Source organism: Eretmochelys imbricata, chromosome 2, assembly GCF_965152235.1.
Source record: "Eretmochelys imbricata isolate rEreImb1 chromosome 2, rEreImb1.hap1, whole genome shotgun sequence".
In the NCBI taxonomy this organism is placed as follows: domain Eukaryota; kingdom Metazoa; phylum Chordata; order Testudines; family Cheloniidae; genus Eretmochelys; species Eretmochelys imbricata.
Window position 1 is genome coordinate 183,386,321 of NC_135573.1, and position 24,182 is coordinate 183,410,502.

Here is a 24,182-nt window from a genome sequence, read left to right on the forward strand (position 1 = left end):
TAGTGGCAGTTAACTAATAAACAAATAAAAATCTGAAGTTATCTATGTGCATGGAACATTAGAGGTAATACTAGCAGAGAGAAACTAATTGGCAGATTACAGATGAGAATTATTCCCACAACTATAAGCACTTGGGATGGGGAAGTGTGGGTGTTAAGTTTTACCTTCATCCGGATCTACCGTACTGTGCCTGATACCCCTATAAACAGAGAAGAATTGATCTTTACCCATATGGGGATACTTGGATGAGGGTTTAGAGGATCAAGCTCCTTTTTGCATTCCAATAACCCTGTGGGTATAACAAAATATACCAAGTGACTCTCTTGCTTTCCAGTTCATCATGTTTTCTATGTCTATCATTGATGCTATGATCCTCCAAAGACTTATGCATTGGAGTGGCCCCATTAATTACTTACATGCCTGAAGTTAAGTGAGTCTTTGAAGGATCACGGCCTTAGGCTGTAAACATTCCAAGCAAATGTTGCCTTAGGGTCTTGTCGGTGGTCAAGAACAGAGTTGCTCCTCATTACAAAAATATGTATAGTATAAAAAATACACGCAATTCCAAAACTGTATAGTAAATAAAACTTTATTTCATCTCAGCTCCTGCCAGATTAGCATTGCCAGTCACAGATCGCATATGATACAGTTATGTATTAACTATTTACAATTTACAGTAGTGTATTTCTTCTCCAGAAAATATAAGTACAAAAGCTAAGAGTAAATACATGAGGTACTAAAATTTGGATTTATTGTAAGCAAAAGCTTAAAGAAATGGCCTTTAGCAAACAATCAAAAGCTCAAATTGGAAGAAAATATTCAAACAAATGGCCTAATTCACCAGGAATCACCCACTAACTGCTACCCACCCAAAAATGTATTGCACAATTCATTCAGTCAGTCAAGAACTCAAAAATAAATAGAAGAGACAACCTGTTAAGTTCAACTCTTAAAAACACCCAGTGAAACCTGTACTGAGATACAAGAGCGGGGCAAAGTCTTTCTAGGTTACAGTCTTTTTTCTCCCTTTTAAAAAAATAACCTTTAACACAAAATAGAAGACAGTATTCAATACGAGGGGGGAAAAAAAGACTCCTCACCAGATTACCACTGATTAGCATCTCTTCTCAAGGCAGTTTTAACGATATTCACGGTCCAAAGTGTGTGTTGATTTCCTCAGTCTTACTGATCCATTTGGGACCCTGAATAATAGTTTTTCCTCTTGTCCATTCTCAACGGAGAACAGAGATATGCATGTATTTCTAAGCAGCATTGTCGTAAGACCTTACTATCACCATTTCTTCAAGATGGTCGTAGCCATGACTAGGGAAGAAAAAAAAAAAGTAAAGGCAAATAAATGAATGTTACATTATGAAGAGAAAATTACAAGCACTTTTGGTATTAAAATAAATAAATCAGGAGAGCAATTGAATCTGATTGCTGGAGAAAAGCAACAGGAGACAGAAGGAGCTTGGATTTGAGGTCAGGCTGAATGACTCGATTTATTCTGTGATCTTGGGCAAGTAATTCACTTTCTGTATATTTCAGTCAACGCAACTGAGAAGATGAGTAAAAGATAAGAACCCACTGGAAACTACATACTGCATCTGAGCATCATGCCTAGTTAAGTAAAATACAAAACTGAGTTTTAGAATGAGACAAAATGTTATTCCCCCTTCTTTCCTATCAAGACTTCTAGTTAAAATGACAGGAAAGTAACAATACCCCACCTCAAAACAATTCCTGCCTTGGCCAATCATGGACATAAATCCCTTCTACCTAATCAAGAAGTGTACACCTCACATTTGCAATGCAGTCAGCATCACCTTCATCATAAGTTGCCTGGCAGCAAGAATGTCATATTTGGGGGGCAATAAACTGTCAGAATCCATTAAAGCTTTGAAAAACGAGGACTGCACAATTTACTCTTGCAATGAGATTTTACTAGATTATATAAGATTTACATGTGCAGGCCTCATTTACGTTAGGAAAATGACCTGTTACTGACACCATAGTCAGCATCAAGCCCCTTCTTTGCTCCTCCTAAATGATGCTGAAAACTGTTTTACTGATAGAACGGACAAAACAGAAAGAGTAACAGGGATTACATCTCAAGCACGCTTTCTATAATGGGGTTGAAAGTAGGTTTAGCCTGTCGATACTGACACCTCAACCATTTTCAGCCATGGCAAAGGAAAAGTCAGTTGACGCTAATATCCCAGAAAAGTAAGGACCAGAAGAAAAAACTGGGCGTAGAATGCAACATTTAAGAGAGGATGAAATAAGGATAAGAGTAGAAACTTTAAGGACCGGTAAAGAGGAACAGATTTCCCTCTTTATAGAGCTCAAAGATATATTCTGCACTTAAGTTGTGTCTGGTTTAAGTTTTAAGAGAGAAAAAAAAATTAAAGCAAGCTCAGCATGTCCCACAGAATTTGTTTTGAAATATTATACATTTTAAATCAGAGTGCTAATCAGATTAGATTATGTAGAAAATTGTGACTATTTACCTCCACGTCCTATTACTGTGGATCATTATTGTTTTAATTTTTACCTTGAGTAGTCTGATGCACCCTTTTCATTGTAAACCAACCCAACCACTTGGTCTCTAACACTAGAGCTATTTGCGCACAGGTTCATTAATGAAGCCAAACTAATTTGTAACAAATTCTGTAATAACAAATATTGTGACATCCCCAATCAAAAAGGTCTTTCCTCCCCCTCTTTGCTTTGTCATCTCGTTACCACCAACCCATGGCTCTGAAGCAGCAAAATACTAAAGTACGTGCTGAACTTTAAGTAGGTTTGAAGTCTAATTTGAAGCCAACTTGAAGTTAAGCACAAGCTTAAGTGCCTTACTGGATCAGGGCCTATGTATACAATATTTCATTTTAAGTATTTTATTAAATTAGGAATCCTTTTGAATTTTATATGGCATATGGATCCATTTTAAGCACCAAAGTAAGTGAGCATATTCCAGTAATTTGACTTACCTATTTGCTTATTCAAGTAAGAAGCCCAGAAAATGATAAAAGCACAAATAGAATAAAGCCAAGTTAAATATATTTTATATTACAGGCTATTTGATTAAGAACCTTTTTCTACTCCCTTTTGACATATCTGAGGTTTGTACAGCTCTGAATCAGTATCTGAAAAGATACAAACTATCCTCTGATCAGAAAATATATTAATCTTGAAACTGAGGCTTACTTCTTACAAACTTAACTTTGTAAAGCAAAATAAGATAAACAGTTAGTTTAGGGGTATATTACGAGCTTGTCGTGCAAAGAGCATTCCGTAATTATGAACAAAACCAGGGAGGAGAGAAATAAAAATCTAGTAGAAGGATAATTAATCGCATGCTATAGATTTGACCTTCAAATAAAACACAATACACATATTAGGCTTCACTCACCCACATGCTAACTAAGCACAGACTGATGGGAATATTCAGAAGATACCACTGCGAGGTGAGGTAAACTACAAAGCCAGGAAGAAAAACACCTTATTGGAATATTTTATTAATAGCACAAATTTGAGCTCAGTGGACATCTTGTGCTTACATATGAGGCTGAGAGGATTAGACAGAAACAACACTGAAGTAAATACTAATGTACCAAGGTCAATATCCCAAGTCAATTTATCTGTGATTTGTTTATAAAAAGTTTCAGGAGAAACTCTAAGATATATGCCCATTGTACAGGTAAGGAAAAGATCAGGCACTAAAATGGTAAATAAAACTGAGAAGCATCTTTAACTTACTACAGTGTAAATGAGTTTTGCTACTGAAATAAAACAAGCTGACAATTTACACTTTTATAATCTGTAAATATTTCAGGCAAAAGTTAATAGGAAGATCAGATTTTTCCTTATCAGATGAATCAAAGCATTCCAGACTTGTTTTAAAAATGTACGTTGATGCTCTAATTTAGACAATTTATACCACTAGAAAGGAAATTTAAGTGTTTAATAAATGTTTTTCAAATACCACCACCACCACTCTATTATGAAACAGGGAGAAGCCCTACATCAACTGATTATTAATAATAATATGCTTGGATAGTTTAGTCTAATCCCAGCAGCCTAAATCTGTTTATCTCTTACACACAAGTACATCAAAAAGTTGAGTAAATATCTAAATAGGTGCTACTCCAGGCAGAGTAATAAGCTAATAAAAAGAATAAACTGGTTAGAAATGTTTAATTTTGAAGGCTTGGGAGGTGGTTAAAAAGGTAAGAGTTATTTCTTTTAATATTTGATTAAATTACCTTTGAAGACAAGCATGGTGCTAATCATTTCAGACAACAGGGTGCAGACACTTTCAGTGCAAGGACTGCTGAGCTGGGAGAGGAAGTTACACTCTTTTTGTTTTACGAGTTTCAATAAATATTTGGAGATTGGGATGGACTGGCCAAGAGCCATGTCTGGACTAGAATACTTATCAATACCAATGTTGCTTTTACATTATAGTTTCCTTCAAACAAAACACCTTTAACACCCCTTCTAACAAAAATCTATAATTTTGCTTGTTGTGTTCAACTCTATGTTAACAGTAACTGAAGATTTTTTTAAAGTTTGCTTCAAAGAGGTCAATGTGTTTGTGTGATTTTGTAAAGTGAAACATACAACTACCTAAAATAATAATCTTATCTGTCTCTAAAATGATCAGAGATAGCCAAGACCAGTAGAGAGAGAAGAAACAAGACCAATTGGGGAAGTACAAGCTACAATAAATTCTTAACTATTTATTTTACTGGCCCACAAAAACAGGAATGATCCTGAGTTCAGATATTGTGTAGAGAAAATATTTTCACAGCCTTTCCATTAATAAAAAGCCTTTTACACTTATAAAATAATGATCGTGCAAGGAGTGCTTTTTCTGATTAGAACTAGATCTTGCTTCCCTGAGAGCATAAAGTACTCTGCTCCTGGTCTTGCAATTCATCTACTTGGAAATCTTTTTGTAAAGCAAAGCACTCCTCAATTCCTTAAATAACTGAAAATCTAGCCCTGAGGAGCTATTAAAGACACTAGTATAGTATGAGTTCTATTTTGTCCCCCAGCAAAATCTAGACTTCTCTATGCTCACGTGACATATCCCATAATGGGAGAGCTGAGCAGACTTTTCATGTTTGTTGTCAATTTAAAAAGGCATTCTACTCTACATCAAGGATGCATCTATACCGGCTGTATTCATTGCTTTTCCCCTCTGCTGTTCTAGGGGAAAGCTCTATCAGCAGAACTTTGCTATTGTACCCCAAGCAAAGCCGAGTAAGCACAGGAGTTGTTACCATTTTTGCTTTTAGTAAGGACAGATGGCACAGTGGCAAAAATGCCTACACACTGGCTACACAGTGCTCCCATTGTCACTATCACCAGTGGAGCTGCTCCAGTACTAGACCAATGGCGGGACGTATTAGTGGAGACAAGGCCCTTAATTTTTTCTTTTGTCATAAACTCAAGCCTTCTTCTACAATGGGAAATTCCCCTGAGGAAGGGAGGGGTGTTAAACAACCAAGTTTCACCCACCTATGTCTAGCAGCCCAAGTTTATATATCCAGTCTACTTATAAGGCTTACCAATGGTCGAGCATCTTCTCGTTCTAAGATCTTCTGAGTTTGGTCGGCTGGGAACTTCAGCACTGTGGTTATAACCTTTGCCATTGTCTAAAGAAAAAAAGTGAATGGTCGATAAGTAACTTAACATACATAAGAAAAGATTAAACAGCTGTTTAACCGTTACAAATTTATTCATTTATCCAAGTGCTGTATGTTTTTAGTAATGTCAATGGAAGCCATTGCAAAAAGAGTCAGACATGCACATCTCATTTGCTTGACAGATGGCATGTTATGTGAATTTTATGGAAGAATCTTCAGTTTATATGATCACAAACTGCTGCTTCCAGACAACAATATAAGCTCAGTAGTAAGCACAAAGCTCAAACACGTTAACCTCTTTCACAAAATGGCACGACTGACTACTGCTGAAAAAGATTCAACCATTCCGGAGATCTCTTCCTATAAACAATCTAATCTGTATGTCACTGCAAGATACATTTTTGTAGTCGCATGAAATAATGCTCTACAACTCAACTGCATTCACATCAGCCTGGCATCTTGTAAAACAAATCCAGACGAATAAGCTAGTGCACGAGCAGGTTCCAAGATTAACTGCAGAACTTCATTTGTGGAAACATTAATGACAGGTGTGTAGTACGCGGCACTGACACAGCAAAGTGCTCTGACGTTCTCTTATGAAAGGAGTCATAACTAGAAAGCATTAATGTTAATTCAGCTTATAACCACACCTGTATGAGATAGGTAAGAATCACCTCTATTTTGTACGTGGAAAACAAAACAGAAAAGGTCATATCAATAGTTACACATTAGGTGGCAGAGCCAGGATTACAGCTCTCATTTGAATGTTTGAGCCACCAACATACTCCCACCCGAAACAGGACCAACGCTTCCATTGTCATTTTGGTCAGCAACAACAGAAGGTAAGGGGGAAGGAGGTGCAGGAACATGGGTGAATATAGGTGGTCAGGTGGTTTTGCAGGAAATGTCAGGTGCTTTCCCACATGCTGCAACAGCTGTAGGTACAGCTGTAGGAGAATGTGCTATAAGAGTCATACTTGCAGCTCTCACACTATGCAGTGGTGACAAGATTGCTGCCCATCTACTGCTATTGTTTCCCACCGGTTCCACACAGATCACTGCGCGAAGAGGAGGAGACAGCAGTAACAATAATGAAGCAACTGGAGGACATAATTGACCACAACCATCATAAAGGTGAAAGGGTAGTCCAGATTAATTCATCTCATGTATATTTACATATAGCTACTACCTAGCTATAAAGCTGAAAGAATTCCCCTTGCTAACTGTTCTGTTCAATCAGCTTAATTTAAGCTATTTACCGTTCATGATTCAAACTCAGAGGTTCTCAGACTTCATCGCACCATGACCCCCTTCTGACAACAAAAATTACTACATGACCCCAGGAGGGGGGACCGAACCCTGAGCCCGCCCAGCCCCGCCACCCCAGGCAGAGGGGCCAAAGCCGAGCTACACTGCCCTGGGTGGGGGCCCAAAGCCAAAGTCCAAGAGCTTCAGCCCCAGGCGGAGAGCTTGTACCTGAGCCCTGTCATTAACATTTGAAGCCCTTGGGCTTTGGCCCTGGGGTTCAGCCTTCAGCTTTGGCCCAGGCCCCAACAAGTCTAATGCCAGTCTTGGCGAACCCATTAAAACAGGGTTGTGACACACTTTGGGGTCCCAACCCAGTTTGAGAACTGCTGAAAGATATTGAGGAACATCTCTGATAACATAAATCAGCACCAAAAACTTTTCTAATTTCTCTTGTCAAACCCCTCATTCACCGCTTAAGACTGAAAGATCACGAAGCAATGAACTCGGAATGTACACCCACACTTACAGGACAGCTACCTCGGAAGCCCTCACTATTAATTTCAACAGGACACAATGGTATGCACAAGTTAAAAAAATATACATGCACTACAAATACTACATGAAAATACTAATATGTACATGCCAAATAAATGTTCTTAAAGCCTTCTTTCTTGAAAACGTATGTTTTGTAATTTATCACTAGCATTGCCTTGAAATTCTTCAAGTTCTTGCAGTCACTAGGGAAATTTAGAAATAAAATTTGTTCAGGTCCATATGATTGCAAATAGTGTGAATGAAACTTAAAGTCATTTTGGAATTTAAGACTATACGCTTTACAAAGTATTTACCTGATTATGCCTTTATTACCTTGACTATATTTTTCTAGAAAAATCCAGGTGAAGCATCATAATAATCCCTACCTTTCATACCCACATACACAGAAAAAAGTTCTAATAAAATAGCTGATTGTTTACATTCCTACTTCCTGCCAATTCTTTCAAGGAGCATAGAGTATTTACAAATGTCCTTGCGAACAGACAATATCTTAAACAGTTTCATGAATGGATATTTCTTAAAGATATCAAGGCACTCTATAGTTGAACAATATTGCTCCTCACAAGCAGAACGCACAAATTTCACCACAAAGCTGCATATAACTGTTCCATACTGTCACACAATTCCCTATTTGTTGCTACACGATTCAGTATGATTGCCAAGGCTATCCACCTGCCATGCTTAAGTGTACAAGCCAGTAACAGTGAAAAATATGTCTAGGTTCCCCGAGAGCTCTGCATGCATCTAACTAATTCAGAAATACAGGCTGGAAATCAACAAAATCTGGAATTATGATGACAGACCACCCTTCCATTTCAATATTTGCAAAGCAGCCTCTGTAACCAACACATGAATTGCACACATCAGAGGCAGACAAACAACACAGAGATTGGCATTTTGACTCTAGAACAGACTCCAAATTGTATACTGAAATTGTGAGTCTCAGCATCTGTAAAAGCAATGCTCTAGATTTCTGTAAGAACTGGGCTTTTACCGTGCTTGACAAACAAAACTTCAACACAATGTCCTAAAGATGCAGTATAACTATATTTGGTTAATTCAGTTATTCACATGGTAGTTAAGAACATTATTTTACTGCACCACAGAGTGTGCTATGCATCTCACAGTACAGATAAACTTAACAAGGTGCATTCCCAGAAAAATGTACACTGTAATTTCATATGACACAGTAAAGTGGCACGAGATTAAGTAGGGTAGGAAGACAGTTAAATTACATTGGTTACTCAAAGGTGTGTGTAGTGTGACTGAACAATTTATTTTTGTAGTTTGAACAAGTACTTATACATATGAAATATACATTATTAAGTGCACATATATGATATATACATTTATTTATATAAAATAAAATGTCTTAGATAATTCACTTAAGATCTATGTTGGTGTTCACAAGGTGGGATTTGACTAATGGCTTGGCAAACCACTTAGTGGAAGCTATTCCACATAAAGGGATGATATGCAAAAAGTGCATAGGTGATTATGAGCAAGGTGAGCAATTTGGACACTGTGTATCATTAGCAAAGCGGTGGTAGGTTGCAATGCGGAAATGAGACTAGGTTAATTAAGTAGGCAGGGGGTGTTATGTAGCGTTATAAAAGTAAGCACAATTTGAATGTGAAGCAGTGCATAAATTCTAAGAAGGGGTGAGCATGATCATATCAAAGGGCCAAGAAGATCTTAGCTGCTACATTATCTTGGGGGCAGGGGGGGAGTGATAGAAGTGGCAAAGGAAGAGGAAGGTGAAGTTGCAGTAAAAAAGACAGGGGATGTCTAGGGCCTGGATGACGTTTTGCTGTCTGGATACATATAAAAGATTAGATCTTAGAGATGTTGCAGATGAAAGGGAGGTAGGAATTGGATACTGCCTGATATGAAGAGCAGATGAGTCAAAGATGATTCCTGGGTTGCAAGCCTGGGTGACAGGGAGGATGTTATCAACTTAACAAAAAATGTGAGGTGTGGATTTTGGAGAGAAAGAAAAATTAAATGCTTGGCCATATTAAATTGCCTGCAAGCCATCCAGAAGCTGCGGTCAAAGAAACCAGGCTGAAACATGGGTTTAGATGGAGGGAAGCCACACAGGAGTGGGAGAGAGATTTTTATCAGCATAGAGTTCATGGTTAATGCAAACTGAATAGATGAGATTTCCTTGCAAAAGGGTATAACTACATGTACTTTCTGAAGCACAAGTGAGGAGACAACTAGAACATTGCTGTGTTTAATGAGAATGTCAGGTTTCATTCAATTTTTACCTTATTAACAGTTTAATTTTCATGGTTAGCTTTCAAACATATAAATCAACCCCATTACTACTGTGATCTGAATTGTTAGAGAGGAAAGCATGGGCTGTCCCAGAAATTTATCACTTCTTTAAATTTTGTGTATGCTCTGTTAGTCCTGCTACCTTGATTCTTTGGTGCTAACAGACAACCAAATAACTATGAATACTAAAGAAAGAGCACAGACACTTGCAAAAAGTTGCATTACAATTTTCCATCATCTATCAAATCTAAAAGTAGCTACCAAATTTTTAAAACCTTTGAAAATGTCTCTCTCCATTCATTTATTTGTATTGAATAAAATGCCTCTCTCAATTAAAATAAAAATAATACCTTCTTAAGCAAGTCTAAGAGCTAGACAGAACTTCAGCGCAATTTATTTTCATTTTGGATATGTATACAATCTTAGAAAACCACCTCCAAGAATGGCTTCTAACTCTGTCTTCGGTTGTGAGAGGATGCAACTTTCAGAAGGTGGTTGTTTTTGTTTTGTTTGTTTTTTTAAATGAAGCAACTTGCACCCCGAATGGAAGCCAGACCCCTAAAATCAATCTACTTTAATGTCTATATAGTAATGCAGATTGCACGGCCCATGAGAATTTTGTTCTTACTTCAGATCACAAGCAATATATATGGCGATTCACTTTTACTCCCACAACTTCTGTGGTTTCTTCCCTTCCTAGAAAGATTGCTGAAACTCAGGGCTAGTCTACACTGGCAACGCTAAAGTGCTACCGCGCTTTAACGTGGCTTGTGTGGTCGCAGCACTGGGAGAGAGCTCTCCCAGAGCTCTAAAAAACCACGTCCACAAGAGGCGTGGCTCCCAGCGCTGGGGCACTGTCTACACTGGCGCTTTACAGCGCTGAAACTTGCTGTGCTCCGGGGGGTGGTTTTTTACCCCCCTAAGCGAGAAAGTTGCAGCGCTGTAAATTGCCAGTGTAGACAAGCCTTAAGCTTAGCTTTAATGTGTTACTACTCCCAAACTCCTCACATTTGCAATTTCAAAGTCCCAATTTAAGTACAGTGATATTTTGGACACTTAACAAGAAACAGTTTTAATCAGTAACACATGTAACTGAAGCCTTACTAGACATAGTTTAAACGTTAAAATTAGTCTAGAGATGTTTCAAATTAGGCTTCATTGAATGCAGACACGTTAATCAAATTGCAGGATTTTTGTCTAGTTCCGTCTCAAAGCTAGGCTGAAGTTGCTTTAGCAGCTTACTGTGCTTGTTTGTAAAATGTCAAACCACACCCATTACATCCAACAATACACTTTAGAACAAATATGATTCATTTAGAATTCTAATGAAATACTGAGAGCTGTAGTGCTTAACATTATCCCCATCTGAAAGATGTAACTGGAAGAGTGAAAGTATTATAGATAGCTGTATTTAGCCCTAGGAAGGAAAGATTTTCATCTAAATAATACAAACATCTTGCTTAGATGATAAAACTTATGACATTATCTCTTTCAAACGAAACCAATTTCTACATATAGCTACTCACACTAGTTATTCAGAATTCCAACTGAAGGAGGATTTCACCAGCTGACATTCTACACTGAAAAAGTTGGCTTTCCGTCACTCTCTTCTATTACTCAAAATACCTCAAAAAATAACAAAAACACCACCCACAAAAGATTCATGCCCTTGTGAAATAGGGCACTTGGGGTTTTGGGGAAGATGCTTCTGAAACTTCAGAACTAGTCACAAGATATACTTCAATACAATAGTTATTGCTGGAATTTGGTGTCAAAACAACATCATAAGGTTCACAAGAGAAAAAAACAAAACACAACAAAGATCTATCATTCAAACTCCGAACAGGACTGAAACCCTGTTCTTTACACACTATCTGCTACCGTCACAGCATTCCATTAATAGCAAACACACGGTGATCAAATCCTACACAGCAAGACTGAGAAATTCAATTCTAATCCAAACCACATGTCAAATCACAGCATACAGTATTCCATACCTTAGTCTCACGGCCCATCATATATTCAAACAGCACCTTCCGCAAGTATTCAAACTCAGTAGGCTCTCCAAAGAGAGAGACATCAGCATGGCAGAGATTCCCATCTGTGTAAACAAAAATAAGACTATATTTATTCTGACAGTCACTCATATAATCCAAAATTATTCTTACTTAGAAAATGACTGGAATAAAATATAATCAAGTAGAGAAACATTGTATTAATCTGAACAATTGCGTCAAATGCCTAAAATTTAATTGTAACTGAATGTACAATATTACAGAACATCTATATAGAAGATATTCAATTACTTCTCAAGTTTTTTTGAATACATTCCTTGATCTTTTTTCTACACCAACATACAGGAATAGATACATTTAAAACAGAGTTTGCTTGATTGCAGCTGCTACCTTCCTCCCTTCCAATTAAATTCAGAAGCTTGTGTCAGCTCTACTGAATCAAGAAATTACTCCAGTTTAGTTGCTTACTTAAAAAATCTGAATAAATACACAGGGTAAATTGGTCTAATTAGGATTCTTAATCTTAAGGGTCTCAAACAAGCTTTTGTAGTTCTGACCTTACTGGGAGTTGGGTTAGTCAGTACCTCACAAGATCAGAACTCTATATGCAAAGGTTTTATTTAGGGCTGTGAATTAATTGCAGTTAACTCAAGCAATTAACTCCAAAAAATTAATCACGAATTTAAAAATTAATCGTGATTAATTGCAGTTTTAATCACAATGTTAAACAATAGAATACCAATTGAAATTTATTACATATGTTTAGATGTTTTTCTACATTTTCAAATACATTGATTTCAATTACAACACAGAATACAAAGTGTGTGTACACTGCTCACTTTATTTTTTTATTACAAATATTTGCACTGTAAAAATGATAATCAAAAGAAATAGTACTTTTCAGTTCACCTCATACAAGTACTGTAGTGCAATCTCTTTATCGTGTAAATGCAACTTACAAGTGTAGATTTTTTTTCTTACATAACTGCACTCAAAAACAAAACAATGCAAAACTTTAGAGTCTACAAGTCCGTTCAGTCCTACTTCTTATTCAGCCAATCACTAAGACAAATAAGTTTGTTTACATTTACGGGATATAATGCTACCCACTTCTTATTTGCAATGTCACCAGAAAGTGAGAATAGGAGTTCACATGGGACTTTTGTAACCAGCATGCAAGGTATTTACGTGCCACATATGCTAAACATTCATATGCCCCTTCATGTTTCGGCCACCATTCCAGAGGACATATTTCCATGCTGATGATGCTCTTTAAAAAAATAATGCGTTAATTAAATTTGTGACTGAACTCCTTGGGGAAGCACTGGTATGTCTCTGGCTCTGTTTTACCCCGTTCTGCCATACATTTCATGTTATAGTAGTCTCGGATGATGACCGAGCACATGTTGTTCATTTTAAGAACACTTTTGCTGCAGATTTGACAAAACACAAAGAAGGTACCAATGTGAGATTTCTAAAGATAGCTACAGCACTCAACCCAAGGTTAAAGACTCTGAAGTGCCTTCCAAAATCTGAGAGGGATGAAGTGTGGAGCATGCTTTCAGAAGTCTTAAAAGAGCAACACTCCAATGCAGAAACGACAGAAGCCGAACCACAAAGGAAAAAAAAAATCAACCTTGTATTGGTGGTATCTGACTCAGATTATTAAAATGAATATGAGTTGGTCCGCACTGCTTTGGATTGTTATTGAACCTGTCATCAGCATGTCCTCTGGAATGTTGGTTGAAGCATGAAGAGACATATGAATCTTTAGCACATCTGGCACTTAAATATCTTACAATGCCTGCTACAACGGTGCCATGTAAATGCCTGTTCTCACTTTCAGGTGACATTGTAAACAAGAAGCAGGCAGCATTATCTCCTTCAAGTGTAAACAAACTTGTTTGTCTGAGTGATTGGCTAAACAAAAAGTAGGACTGAGTAGGATCTAAAGTTTTACACTGTTTTATTTCTGAATGCAGTTTTTTTGGTACATAATTCTACATTTGTAAATTCAACTTTCATGATAATGAGATTGCACTACAGTACTTTTATTAGGTGAATTAAAAATACCATTTCTTTTGTTTTTTACAGTGCACATATTTCTAATAAAAATAATAATATAAAGTGAGCACTGTACACTTTGTATTCTGTGTTGTAACTGAAATCAATATATTTGAAAATGTACAAAAACATCCAAAAATATTTAAATAAATGGTATTCTATTATTGTTTAACAGTGCGATTAATTACAATTAATTTTGTTTAATCACTTGACAGCCCTAGTTTTATTTTATACAGATGATATAGTAAAATTGTGTAATTTAAAAGGGTAAGCAAACAGGCTGAGGAAGTGGAGATGATGGGATGGTTGAGAGGCAGACAGAATATATCTCCAGTTTTTAATATTCTTTCCAATTACATCTCCCTCTCTGATAGTGCGATATTATTTATATTATCAGAGTACCTACACACCTCAGTCATGGATCCCACTGTGCTAGGTGCTATACAAACAAATCAAAAAGATTGTCCCTGCTCCAATGAGCTTACAACGTAAGTATAAGATAAGATACAACAGATGGATACAGATAAATCAATAGGGGAATACAAGGAAACAAGGAGACAATATTGGTCAGTGTGAAAGACAATGGTCTCTGGAAGCCAGCAGCCTAACCATTGTCAAGTTTTTTGTAGGCATCAAGGCAAAGGAGAGTTATAAGGAGGGATCTGGAGAAGGATAACAAGTTTGCTTTATGGATGTTTATGAAGAGCACCTCCCCAGCATGAGGGGCATGCAGGAGAGCATAATGGTGCTCATTTGAAAATGTAGTAAGTGGGTGATGGAGGCTGATATCATTGACTGATGGAGGTGGGAACCAACATCTCAACAGTGAATGATAGTGGATATGTACTGAAGGGCCTTGAAAACGAAGACAAGCACTTTGTATTTGATGCAATAGAGAAAGAGAAGCCAACAGAGAGATTCAAAGATACAGGCTAGGAGAATAATCTTTGCAGCAACATTCTGAATAGATTGAATGGAGGAAAGAATGCATTTGTCAAGACCAGAGAAAAGGATGTTGCAGTAATTGAGATGCAAGACAATGAGAGCCTGGATAACATTTTAGCTGTGTGGATGGATTGGAAATGCCGTATCTTAGAGATGTTAACAAAAAGAATCTGCAAGATTCAGACATAGAACAGATGTGAAGACCTAGAGGGAGACCCAAAGTGAAGAGGATGCCCAGGTTATGGGCCTGAGTGACAGACAAGATGGGGTGCTGCCCACAGTGACTAAGAAAAGAGTGTGTGGGAAGGAAGATTCTGAGCTCTGTTTTAACCATGTTGAGCTTGCACTTACAGCTAGACATCCATGAGGAAATGTCAGAGACAGACTGAGATTTTAGTTTGCACAGAAGGAGACAGGACTGGAGTAGAGAGGTAGATACGTGAATCATCTGCATAGAAATGGCAGTTGAATTTGGATTTGTGGACAAGATTACATAGAGACAAGGAATAAAGAGAGAGACGGGATCAAGGACAGTGTTCTCTGAAACCCCCACAGAAAGTTGGATGGCGGATGAGGAGGATCCTCCAAAGGACACACTGAAGGAACAATTCGAGATATAGGGGAGAACCAAGAGAGTACAAAGTCACAGAAGCCAAGGGAGGTAAAGATTTCAAAGAAGAGCATTGTGGACTGTGTCAAAGGCAGCTGAAAGATCATGGATGAATATGGAGTACTGGTTCTGAACTTTGGCTTTGAGGAGGCCATTAGACACTTTGGAGAAAACAGTTTCAATGGAGGCAGAAGCCAGATTGCAGAGGGTTTAGAGTGGAACTGGAAGAGAGGAACTCCAGCCAGGGATTGCTGACAGCATGTTTAACAAGCTTAGAGATGAAAGGGAGAAGGGAACTGGGATGCTAGCTGGAAAGGCAAGTGGTGTCAAGGGTGGATTTACTTGTTTTTTATGATGGGAGAGATTAAAGCATGTTTGTATTGTGAGGGAAAGAGACAGAAGGAGAAGACAGAGGTTGGCATGAGAGTAGGCATGAAGGGGATAAGGAGATGGGATGGGTCGCTGATGCAAGTGGAGAAGTTCAAGGAGGAGAGCAGTTGAGAAACTTCTGCACCTGAGAGAGGGAAGATGATGACATGAAAATTACAGAAGGGGGACGGTAAGATCATGTCATATTTTGTCAACTTTCTCCTGACAAAAAAAAGAAGTCAAGATCTTGTGCAGAGAAAGAAGTAGAGGCAGGATGAAATAAGGGTTGAGGAGCAAGTCAAATGTGCCAAAAAGGCAGCTGGGATTGAGGACATGCATTCAATTAAGTTGGAGAAGTAGAATTGTTTAGCTAGGAAGATGGCAGAACTGAAAGAGGACAAAACAAATCTGCAGCAGAGGAAATCAGCCTGGTCACAGAATTTCCATCAGAGAAGCTCTGCAGCATGACCACAGGAGCAAAGGAAACTGCTCTTGGGGGCTGGGGGGGGGGGGGGGAGAAGAGAGAGAAGGAGGGGGAAGGGGGAGCCAGGGAAGGGTGAACTTTGTGATTAAAGAGTTGGGCAAAAGACTCAAGGGTGGAGAGAATGAAGAATGGAGAGTATTAACAACCGTATCAACGGAAGAAAGGGAAGAGAGGGCTGAGAGCAGACAAGGAGTCATCAGTGTTGACAGACTGAAAAAATGACAGAAAGGCCAAGTGACAAGGTGTGAGGAAGGTGGCTGATGAGCAATGCTGAAAGAGACCAGATGATGGCTGGAGAGGGAGAACTCAGCAACAGATATCAAAGAGAGAGCAATGCTTGGTAAAGACCAAGTCTTTAGGTGAACAATAAGAGATGAACGAGGCTGCAGGTTGGCTGAAGAGGTGAGGGTGAGCAAATGTGCAGCTAAAGAGTCAGAGGGGCCCTCCACATGAAAGGTGAAGTCACAGAGGATGAGCGCTGGAGACAGAGTAGAGGAAGAGAACCTGAAGTCGAAATCAGAGGAAGGCTGATGGGGAGGAGTTGGATGAACAGTAGATGTCAAGCAACATGGAGGGCGAAAGGAGAGAAGAGTCTGATGCAGTGATGTTTGAAAGAAGGGGGAGGGGGATGTCAAAGCAGCAAGAATGAAAGAGAAGCCCAATAACCCAAATCATGGTCTGATCCAGGGCAGCACCTTTGTAAGACCAGGCAGCTGCAGAAGCAGTGTCAGATGAAGGGATCCGTGAGAGCTAGGAGCTAGAGGCAAGATATGAAGAAGATCACAGATGACAGATCTTTTTAGATATGGAGCAGGTGTTCCAGAGACAGCAAAAGAAGGGGAAGGTGCTGGGGGGCAGAGAAGGAGATGGGCATGAGATTAGGAATGGTGGTGAGAGAGGGCAGATGCGATGGGAGGTGGAGAGGTGGGGATAGGTGAGGGCTGAGGCACATGTCACCAGAGGTGAGGAGGAAGATATGGATGTGGGAGCTACATTTGTGCTGACGGAAGGAGGGGGGAAGACTGGGTTGAGAAGGGAAGAGGAGCACATAGAGCTGGTTGGAACTGGTTGCAACGGTAGCCAGGAAGGGGAAAATGGAGCCACGGGGCAGATGAGGGCATATGTTATGACGCAGAAGAGGGATGTGGCAAAAGCCACTGGAGAGTGGCAGATGGGTGATAACTTTCTTAGTCCAAATTTATTAATTGTGTACACGTGGTCATCTATGAATTCCTCCACAAGACTACTATAATACTTTCACTTTCTATATGCTCACCATCCATAAAGAATAAGGAAACCATCTTTAGCAACTCAAAATACTGATCAGAATTAAAAAGAAGTCTTTATTTAAAACAGCTGTTCAGTGGTTTCCCTTCACTGTAGATCTGTCAAAATTCTCTATCCAAGAGATTAAAGCTTCTCCCCGGATTACAAATAGCATAGTGACCAGCAGCTCAACTACTATTTAAGTGTCACCAGACCTATAGGCTTTGTTCTTTTTCTGGAGAATCAGGGAGATCACTTTACCCACATCCTATTGGTCTGTATTTAGAATCAACTGCAGACCTTATATGTTGGCAGCATCTTCATCTTCTCATTACAGATATAAAATATTTCTGTCTAGACCTATAAATCACTTTGCTTTCAGATATTTCCCAAAGAAAGTTTACGTTTATACATCAGTGGTAGAAGTTCTCAATCTCAGTATTGTTACATGCATTAGCAGTATTTTCGTATTCCTTCTCTACTCAAAATTTGCTTTCTACTTAGAGTACTTTTCTTCTCCAATGTAATAGTTTCCTGGCTTTAATCAATTACAGAGCAAGTTACTTATAATGAAAGGAAAGATATGTGCCAGATTGTCTGGATTGTGCCTCTTGTGATCCATTTCAAGCACCATCATCTGTATAAATCTGACTCAGCATTTTTAAAGTATTACTTCATTTGGAGTGAATCCAAAATGTACAACAGCAAAATCCATTCAATTACAGTAACACAATTACCAGTTATGTGTGTTTATGCCATACTGGTATAATCATCATTAAAATCAAGTATGTTCAAAGTACAATATATTTTTACACCATGTTGGGGTGCACATTGTGTTACAAACTTTATACCTACTAATCAGTAAATCTTTAAAAACTAGATATAAAAAGATTTAAGGGAAACAACAAAAATTTATACCAAGAAAGATAAAAGACTAGAAAATAAAACTACAATATATTATAGACTGAGGATTAGTCTAACCACGATATACCAATGTAAGCACTATTACACGAGCATACAAGTTTGGATGTTTTACTGCTTTAACTATATCCTTTTCTAATCCGATATAGTAATAACAAAGGTGTGCTTAGACCAGACCTAATTCTAGACACAAGCAAGGTCTTTCTTTGGAAATGTCAATCTTATTCAGATTGTTTCTTAACTTTTTTCAGGAGTTTCCCAAAGGCTCGACAGAATGGACATTTCAGAAAAATAAGCTTCACAGATCCACAAGGAAAGGAGCAATGTCCACAAAACCCACTAGAAATCATTGATCTCCATATCTAGGACAAAGGAAAAAAACTATATTCTTGAAGAATAATCATTCTTGTCGAGTTACACATCCAAGTCTAATGAGCAGTTCTCAGGAAACCCACAAACAGTTGTGCATTTACCCAGAATGTGAACATATATTTTACAACTTTCCAAAAAGCTAATTACTTCAGATGTATAAAAAATAAGTGTGTATTTTTAGTATTACTTCCAATTTAATTGTAAGGAGTTTTTTTTTTTTTAAACAAATACAAAAAAAACCAAAAGGAAGCAGCCAATGCAAAGAACAAGATGTTTATCACAACAATCATTACTCATATTAAGAAAAAGAACAGTGAAGTATATAACTTTATACTTCTAGCTTTTGTGTCTGTTCTTAAATTTTGATACAAGAAAGGGCCACTCTATTACCACAAAATCACTGTAACGATTTAAAATCTAATCTGAAGGATGCTTTTTTTGATGATAGAAAGTATGAGCCATGCTGTAGCATGGCTTCATTAGCTCATCCACATGAAACAAAATTTAGTGTATTTTTCTCATTATGTCACCAATATAGTTTTAGTTATCACAGCTGAGTGTGACAATGCTTTGAATTATACTCAATGTTTTTTAAAGAAAGAAAATATTTTATGGAAAATGATAGAACATATTAAATTACCTAACGGTGGTTCTCCTCTTCTTCTGACTTTGATCATATCACTCCCTGCAAGTAATTTTTTACTGGCTTGCCTGCTGCAAGAAATTCAAACTCCTTGCCTCTACTCTCAAGGCTTGACAAAGATCTCCTACTACCTATATTTCAGCACTTGGCCTTAGAAGGCTTAAATTTTGCCCACTTCTGTGTCTCTAGTATTCCCAAACAGGATGTGACTATTACTTCTCACACACTCCAGAAAGTGCTAGGTACTGAACTTTTTCATACCAGCCTCATTTCTTCAGAAGAGTCTCCCCTCTAAAAATTCTTCTTTTCTTCTATTGTTTAGCCTTTAGGTACTGTTCCCCTATTTGTCTGCTCCCACTCTTCTGACCTTTTCTTTGTCTTTGTCATGGTTACTGAGGTTTTTAAGACCCCTATTAGTCTTGATTGCATCCGTCAGGTGACGGGCTTGGCTTCCTACACTTTATGAAGGTTCTATTACTAGAGCTCTGGGCTGCAGCTCCCCTCTTTAACCAACTGCGTTAATCTGACAGGCCCAACTGTGTTTGGCAACTATAATCCTTTTTCTCCAGAAACCTGTGACAGCAGCTAATTAAAGTGACTCAGAGCCAGCTTCTTCAAAATAAAGTAGCATTTAATTAGCAAAAGGAACACAGCATTTAGGAAAACAGGTTAACACATGGCCTTACCTAAACTTAACCTCTCTATCCATAGTTCAGGTAGGTCCAGCCTACTCCCAGCTCTCTCTTGGGAAACCCAGTCTGCTTGCTATAGTCTCCATGTCTCTCTGTTAAAGTTTTCTTGCCCAACTGTCAGCCCTCACTGACACTCCCTGGCAGACTCTGGCTATCCAATCCCCACCCTTTTCTAGACCTAGGGACCTCTAACGTTTTTGTGTTCCCTCTGATATCTCTTCTCAGCCTTGGTAAAACAGCTGTCACCTAGGCTCGGGCAAACATTCACCTCTTCACCACTATAAACCTGGCTATTACATGTGAGCATTAGTTGGGATGCTCCATAACTAGACCATTATTTTACCTTTCCCGCTTGGTTACTCTAACAACCCCATAGTAAGTAACAACACAAACACAAAGGCATGCACCATATTCATTCAAAACAACAAAACAACCCCAGTATTTTATCTGTCCGAAGTAACCTACGAGATTCCTGAGACACGGCTATGGTTTACTGGTTGCACTGCATCATTCATGTGTATAGGGCTAAATAATAAAATGCCACCCCATAATCAGACAATAGATTTACAATCAAATACTTTCAACTTTTTGTGTTTCACTGATTGCTGTGCTTTTTTGTTCTGTTTATTCCTGACTATAGAGAGACATAAAGCTCTCAAAAGCTCTGGTAGAGAGGTTACAAAGCTCTTATAGTGGTGACAAAATAAATATAACTATCACAAAATGTTCATGGAATCATGTGACAGCTCTAGTAAACTCTAATAGGACAAAATACGAGCAAGATTCCACAGTGAATCTAACAGGATCTTGCACAGCCATTATGCAGTTACTGAATGTCACATTAGAAAAAAAGATTAATATCACTTTTTCAAACTTTGCGAACTATGACCATTTCTTTTAAAGAGCTATTTTATTTACTACGTGATGAAATATGTTTTCCTTACCTCTGTATGGTGATCCGACAGCTGTGACATACACATTTTTCTCATAACTTTTCAACCTGTCTTTCAGTATATGAATCTAAACAGTCACAAAAGGACAAGTGATGAATATAAACAATTAAAATGAAACATAACTGAAATGACTTTCAGATCTGCAACATGAACATCTCAACCATTCATGTACGTGAGATGCTTTTTTTGTTTGTATAAAAAGAAAACACTAAAAACTGTTTCCATACTGGACTATTCAGGGGTTAAAGAGTACAAAACTATGAAAATTACATTTTAAGGCTAGCTGTTAAACAGCATTTAGCTCTACTGTGGGAGAGAAAAAAAGAATAAATTGCCATGGCTTCAGATGGGACACTAGATGGGGTGGGCCAGTACTCTGAGGTTCTTCCAAGCATTCCCTCTCAAATGTTTATCTGACTGGTTCATGCTCAGGGTCCAACTGATCACCATATGGGGATTCGGGAAGGAATTTTCCCGAGGTCAGATTGGCAGAGACTTTGGAAGGGTAGGCGGTTCACCTTTCTCTGATGCACTGTGTGTGGGTCACTTGCCAGACTTATCTGAGTTCTTATTTAATCAATTCCCTGCCACTGCAGGGGCCTCAAGCAGTGGTGCATTGCAGTCCCCACTACTGTCTGCCTGTGGCATATGATAGTTTAGCCTGCTGCAGGCTGTAATACTTTGGTTTAATTTGGGTTGGTGGGTTTAGTGCGTGTGTGGCGCTGGTGGTAGCCTGTGAGGTACAGGAGGTCAGACTGGATAATCTGGTGGTCCCTTCTGGGTTTCAACTCTATGACTTTATGAACACTATTTCTTCTTATTCAAACAAGACCCCTACCTGCTCCATGAACTCCTGCTCTTTCAACTTTGAATCATTGACAAGAGTTGTCTTCTGTGCTAGCTGTATCTGAAAGAAAAGCCACATATGGGATTCATCAATCAATCAAGTATTGTACATACACTGCACACTTTTGCATTGCAAGTACATTTTTTTCTTGTTAAACTTTTTTTTCCCCTTTCATCAGTTAATATATGCAATCCTAAAAACAGCACTTCTAATCACAAGCCCAGTATAGGAGGAGCACAGTATAATCATCTAGATAGCACAATGAACCAATGAAATTCAAACCTTACCTGAAGCTCTGTTATTGTCACCTAGAACAAAAGAGATACAATTAAACAAAATGCTTTTCATTTGCATCTTTAGATATGAAATATAAAACTACAACAATATCTTTCGAAAAGAATTCATGCCAGCATGGAGAATTACACTGGACAAAAATAGACAGACGTTAAGAGATAGTAGCAGTCGATTAAGGATTAATCGGTCACCTAATCAGGACTCTGTGTTTGTGACTGCTGACAGCAATTAGGATCAAAATAACAAAATTACGTATATACTCAAATTTTAAAATAAAGTCCTGTAAATGTACTTCATCACTGTTACATGCATCTAGAATGAGTAACGTAAGTTATGCTTTGAATAACATTGGAAGGCGTATAACCAATTCATTCAGCTATGACCAATTCACCTTTACATTAAAATTAAGTTAATAAGCTAATATGTCCAATCTCTACAAAACAGATACTGTGCAATAATGGTAACTGAATGCTCATAGAATACAGTTAACCTTACTGAGAATACTGTATACTTTATACACACATGCTATTGATATATTTATATCTAATTATGTAAATTAAATTAGGTCTTTTGGCTTAGAGTTACTCAGGGTGTTACTGGAGTCATGCAAAGTAAATTTTCATATGACAATAGCTTCCTTATCCAAAATATTGTTACCTTTGAAAGTTGTACATTTATGTAGATATGCAAATTATCTGAGGTGGTTACTTCCAATCTTTTAAAATGCTTAGTTTTTTTTCAATTGATAATGCTGTATTAGTTATACATTTTGCATATTGGGTTATATTAAATGTCAGCAACCTTAACTGGGTGTCAACACATTTGTGTGAAATGTATTGTAATTTTTAAAATACAGATCTTGAAAGGGTAAATCAGGGCAATATATGAAACTGAAGGTTGGTTACTTGTAACTGTAGTTCTTCAAGATGCATATTCACAGTCTCGGGGGATGCACCAGCCTGTGCAGCTGAGAGGATGAAACCTTTTGGTAGCCATACCCATCAGAGCACCCCGGTGGCCTCCGACCATCCACCCGCACTGTTCGAGCACGTTCTGAGGGCCTGGTTCTAATAGGGGATGTGGCACCCACTGCTATCTCAGTTACCTTCCACTGCTAAAGTGGAATTCCAAGTAATACTGAAATGAGGACTCCGCAAGAGTGGGGAAGGCAGGCAGGGAGTGCAAATACTCGTACAAATAAGTAACTTTGGTTTCTTCTCCAAAGGCCCCCTCTGCATATTCCCACTCTTAGGAAGTTTGGCAAGCAGTACATCAGACAGATGCAGGGAGAATCAGTCCTAATTAAAGAATGACGGGACCACCACTGCCAAACCGTGTGCCAGATCTGGCTGCCAAATCCAATGCATAATGCTTCATAAAAGCGTGAACCAAAATCCACATAGTAGCTTTGCATGTTTCAGTAAAGGAAATATGTTTAATGTATGCTACAGATGCAGCAATTGCTCTAACAGAATGGGCTCTAAGATGAACAAGAAGAGAGAGTGAAGTCTCTCTATAACACTCTTCAATACACTTGTCTAACCCATCCAGACAAAGACTGTGCTGAAAGGGCTTGAACTTCAGAGTTACCCACATATGAGATATACAACTCAGGAGAGGAACTGAAGTTTTTAGTTGTAGCCAGATAATGTAAGAGTGCTCTCTCTGTATCTAAGGAACGTAACCTACAGGGGTATGAGGTTTTGGAAAGAATACTGGTAAATGAATACTTTGATTTACATGAAACTCCAATATCACTTTAGGACAGAATCTGGGATGCAGTCTAAGAATCATCATGTCCTTATAAAAAGCAGAATAATGTGGGTCTGCCATTAAGGTACGTAGATCACTAACCCTTCTAGCACAAGTGATTGCTATCATAAGAGTTGTCTTCACAGAAGATGCAACAAAGAGCAGCTCACTAGAGATTCAAACAGGGGAAACATAAGTTGCATTAAAATTGGAAG

General features: G+C 38.2%; 1 protein-coding gene across 5 annotated transcripts in view; it reads right to left on the reverse strand.

Annotated features, from left to right (window-relative positions):
- Positions 1-573: 573 nt before the first annotated feature.
- Positions 574-24,182, reverse strand: part of GOLGA4 (golgin A4) — a 103,573-nt gene continuing 79,964 nt past the window's right edge. For 3 of the 5 annotated variants that reach the window (XM_077811065.1, XM_077811063.1, XM_077811066.1), the window contains 7 exons: positions 22,209-22,229; positions 21,913-21,981; positions 21,066-21,141; positions 11,738-11,841; positions 5,580-5,666; positions 3,416-3,480; positions 574-1,323 (listed from right to left, as the gene is read on the reverse strand). In XM_077811065.1, the coding sequence (XP_077667191.1) occupies positions 3,451-3,480; positions 5,580-5,666; positions 11,738-11,841; positions 21,066-21,141; positions 21,913-21,981; positions 22,209-22,229 (387 nt within the window). In that variant the 3' untranslated portion in view covers positions 574-1,323; positions 3,416-3,450. Of the gene's footprint in view, positions 1,324-3,415; positions 3,481-5,579; positions 5,667-11,737; positions 11,842-18,656; positions 18,777-21,065; positions 21,142-21,912; positions 21,982-22,208; positions 22,230-24,182 lie in introns of those variants that run through there. The other 2 variants (XM_077811064.1, XR_013345283.1) reach the window with 2 other exon arrangements.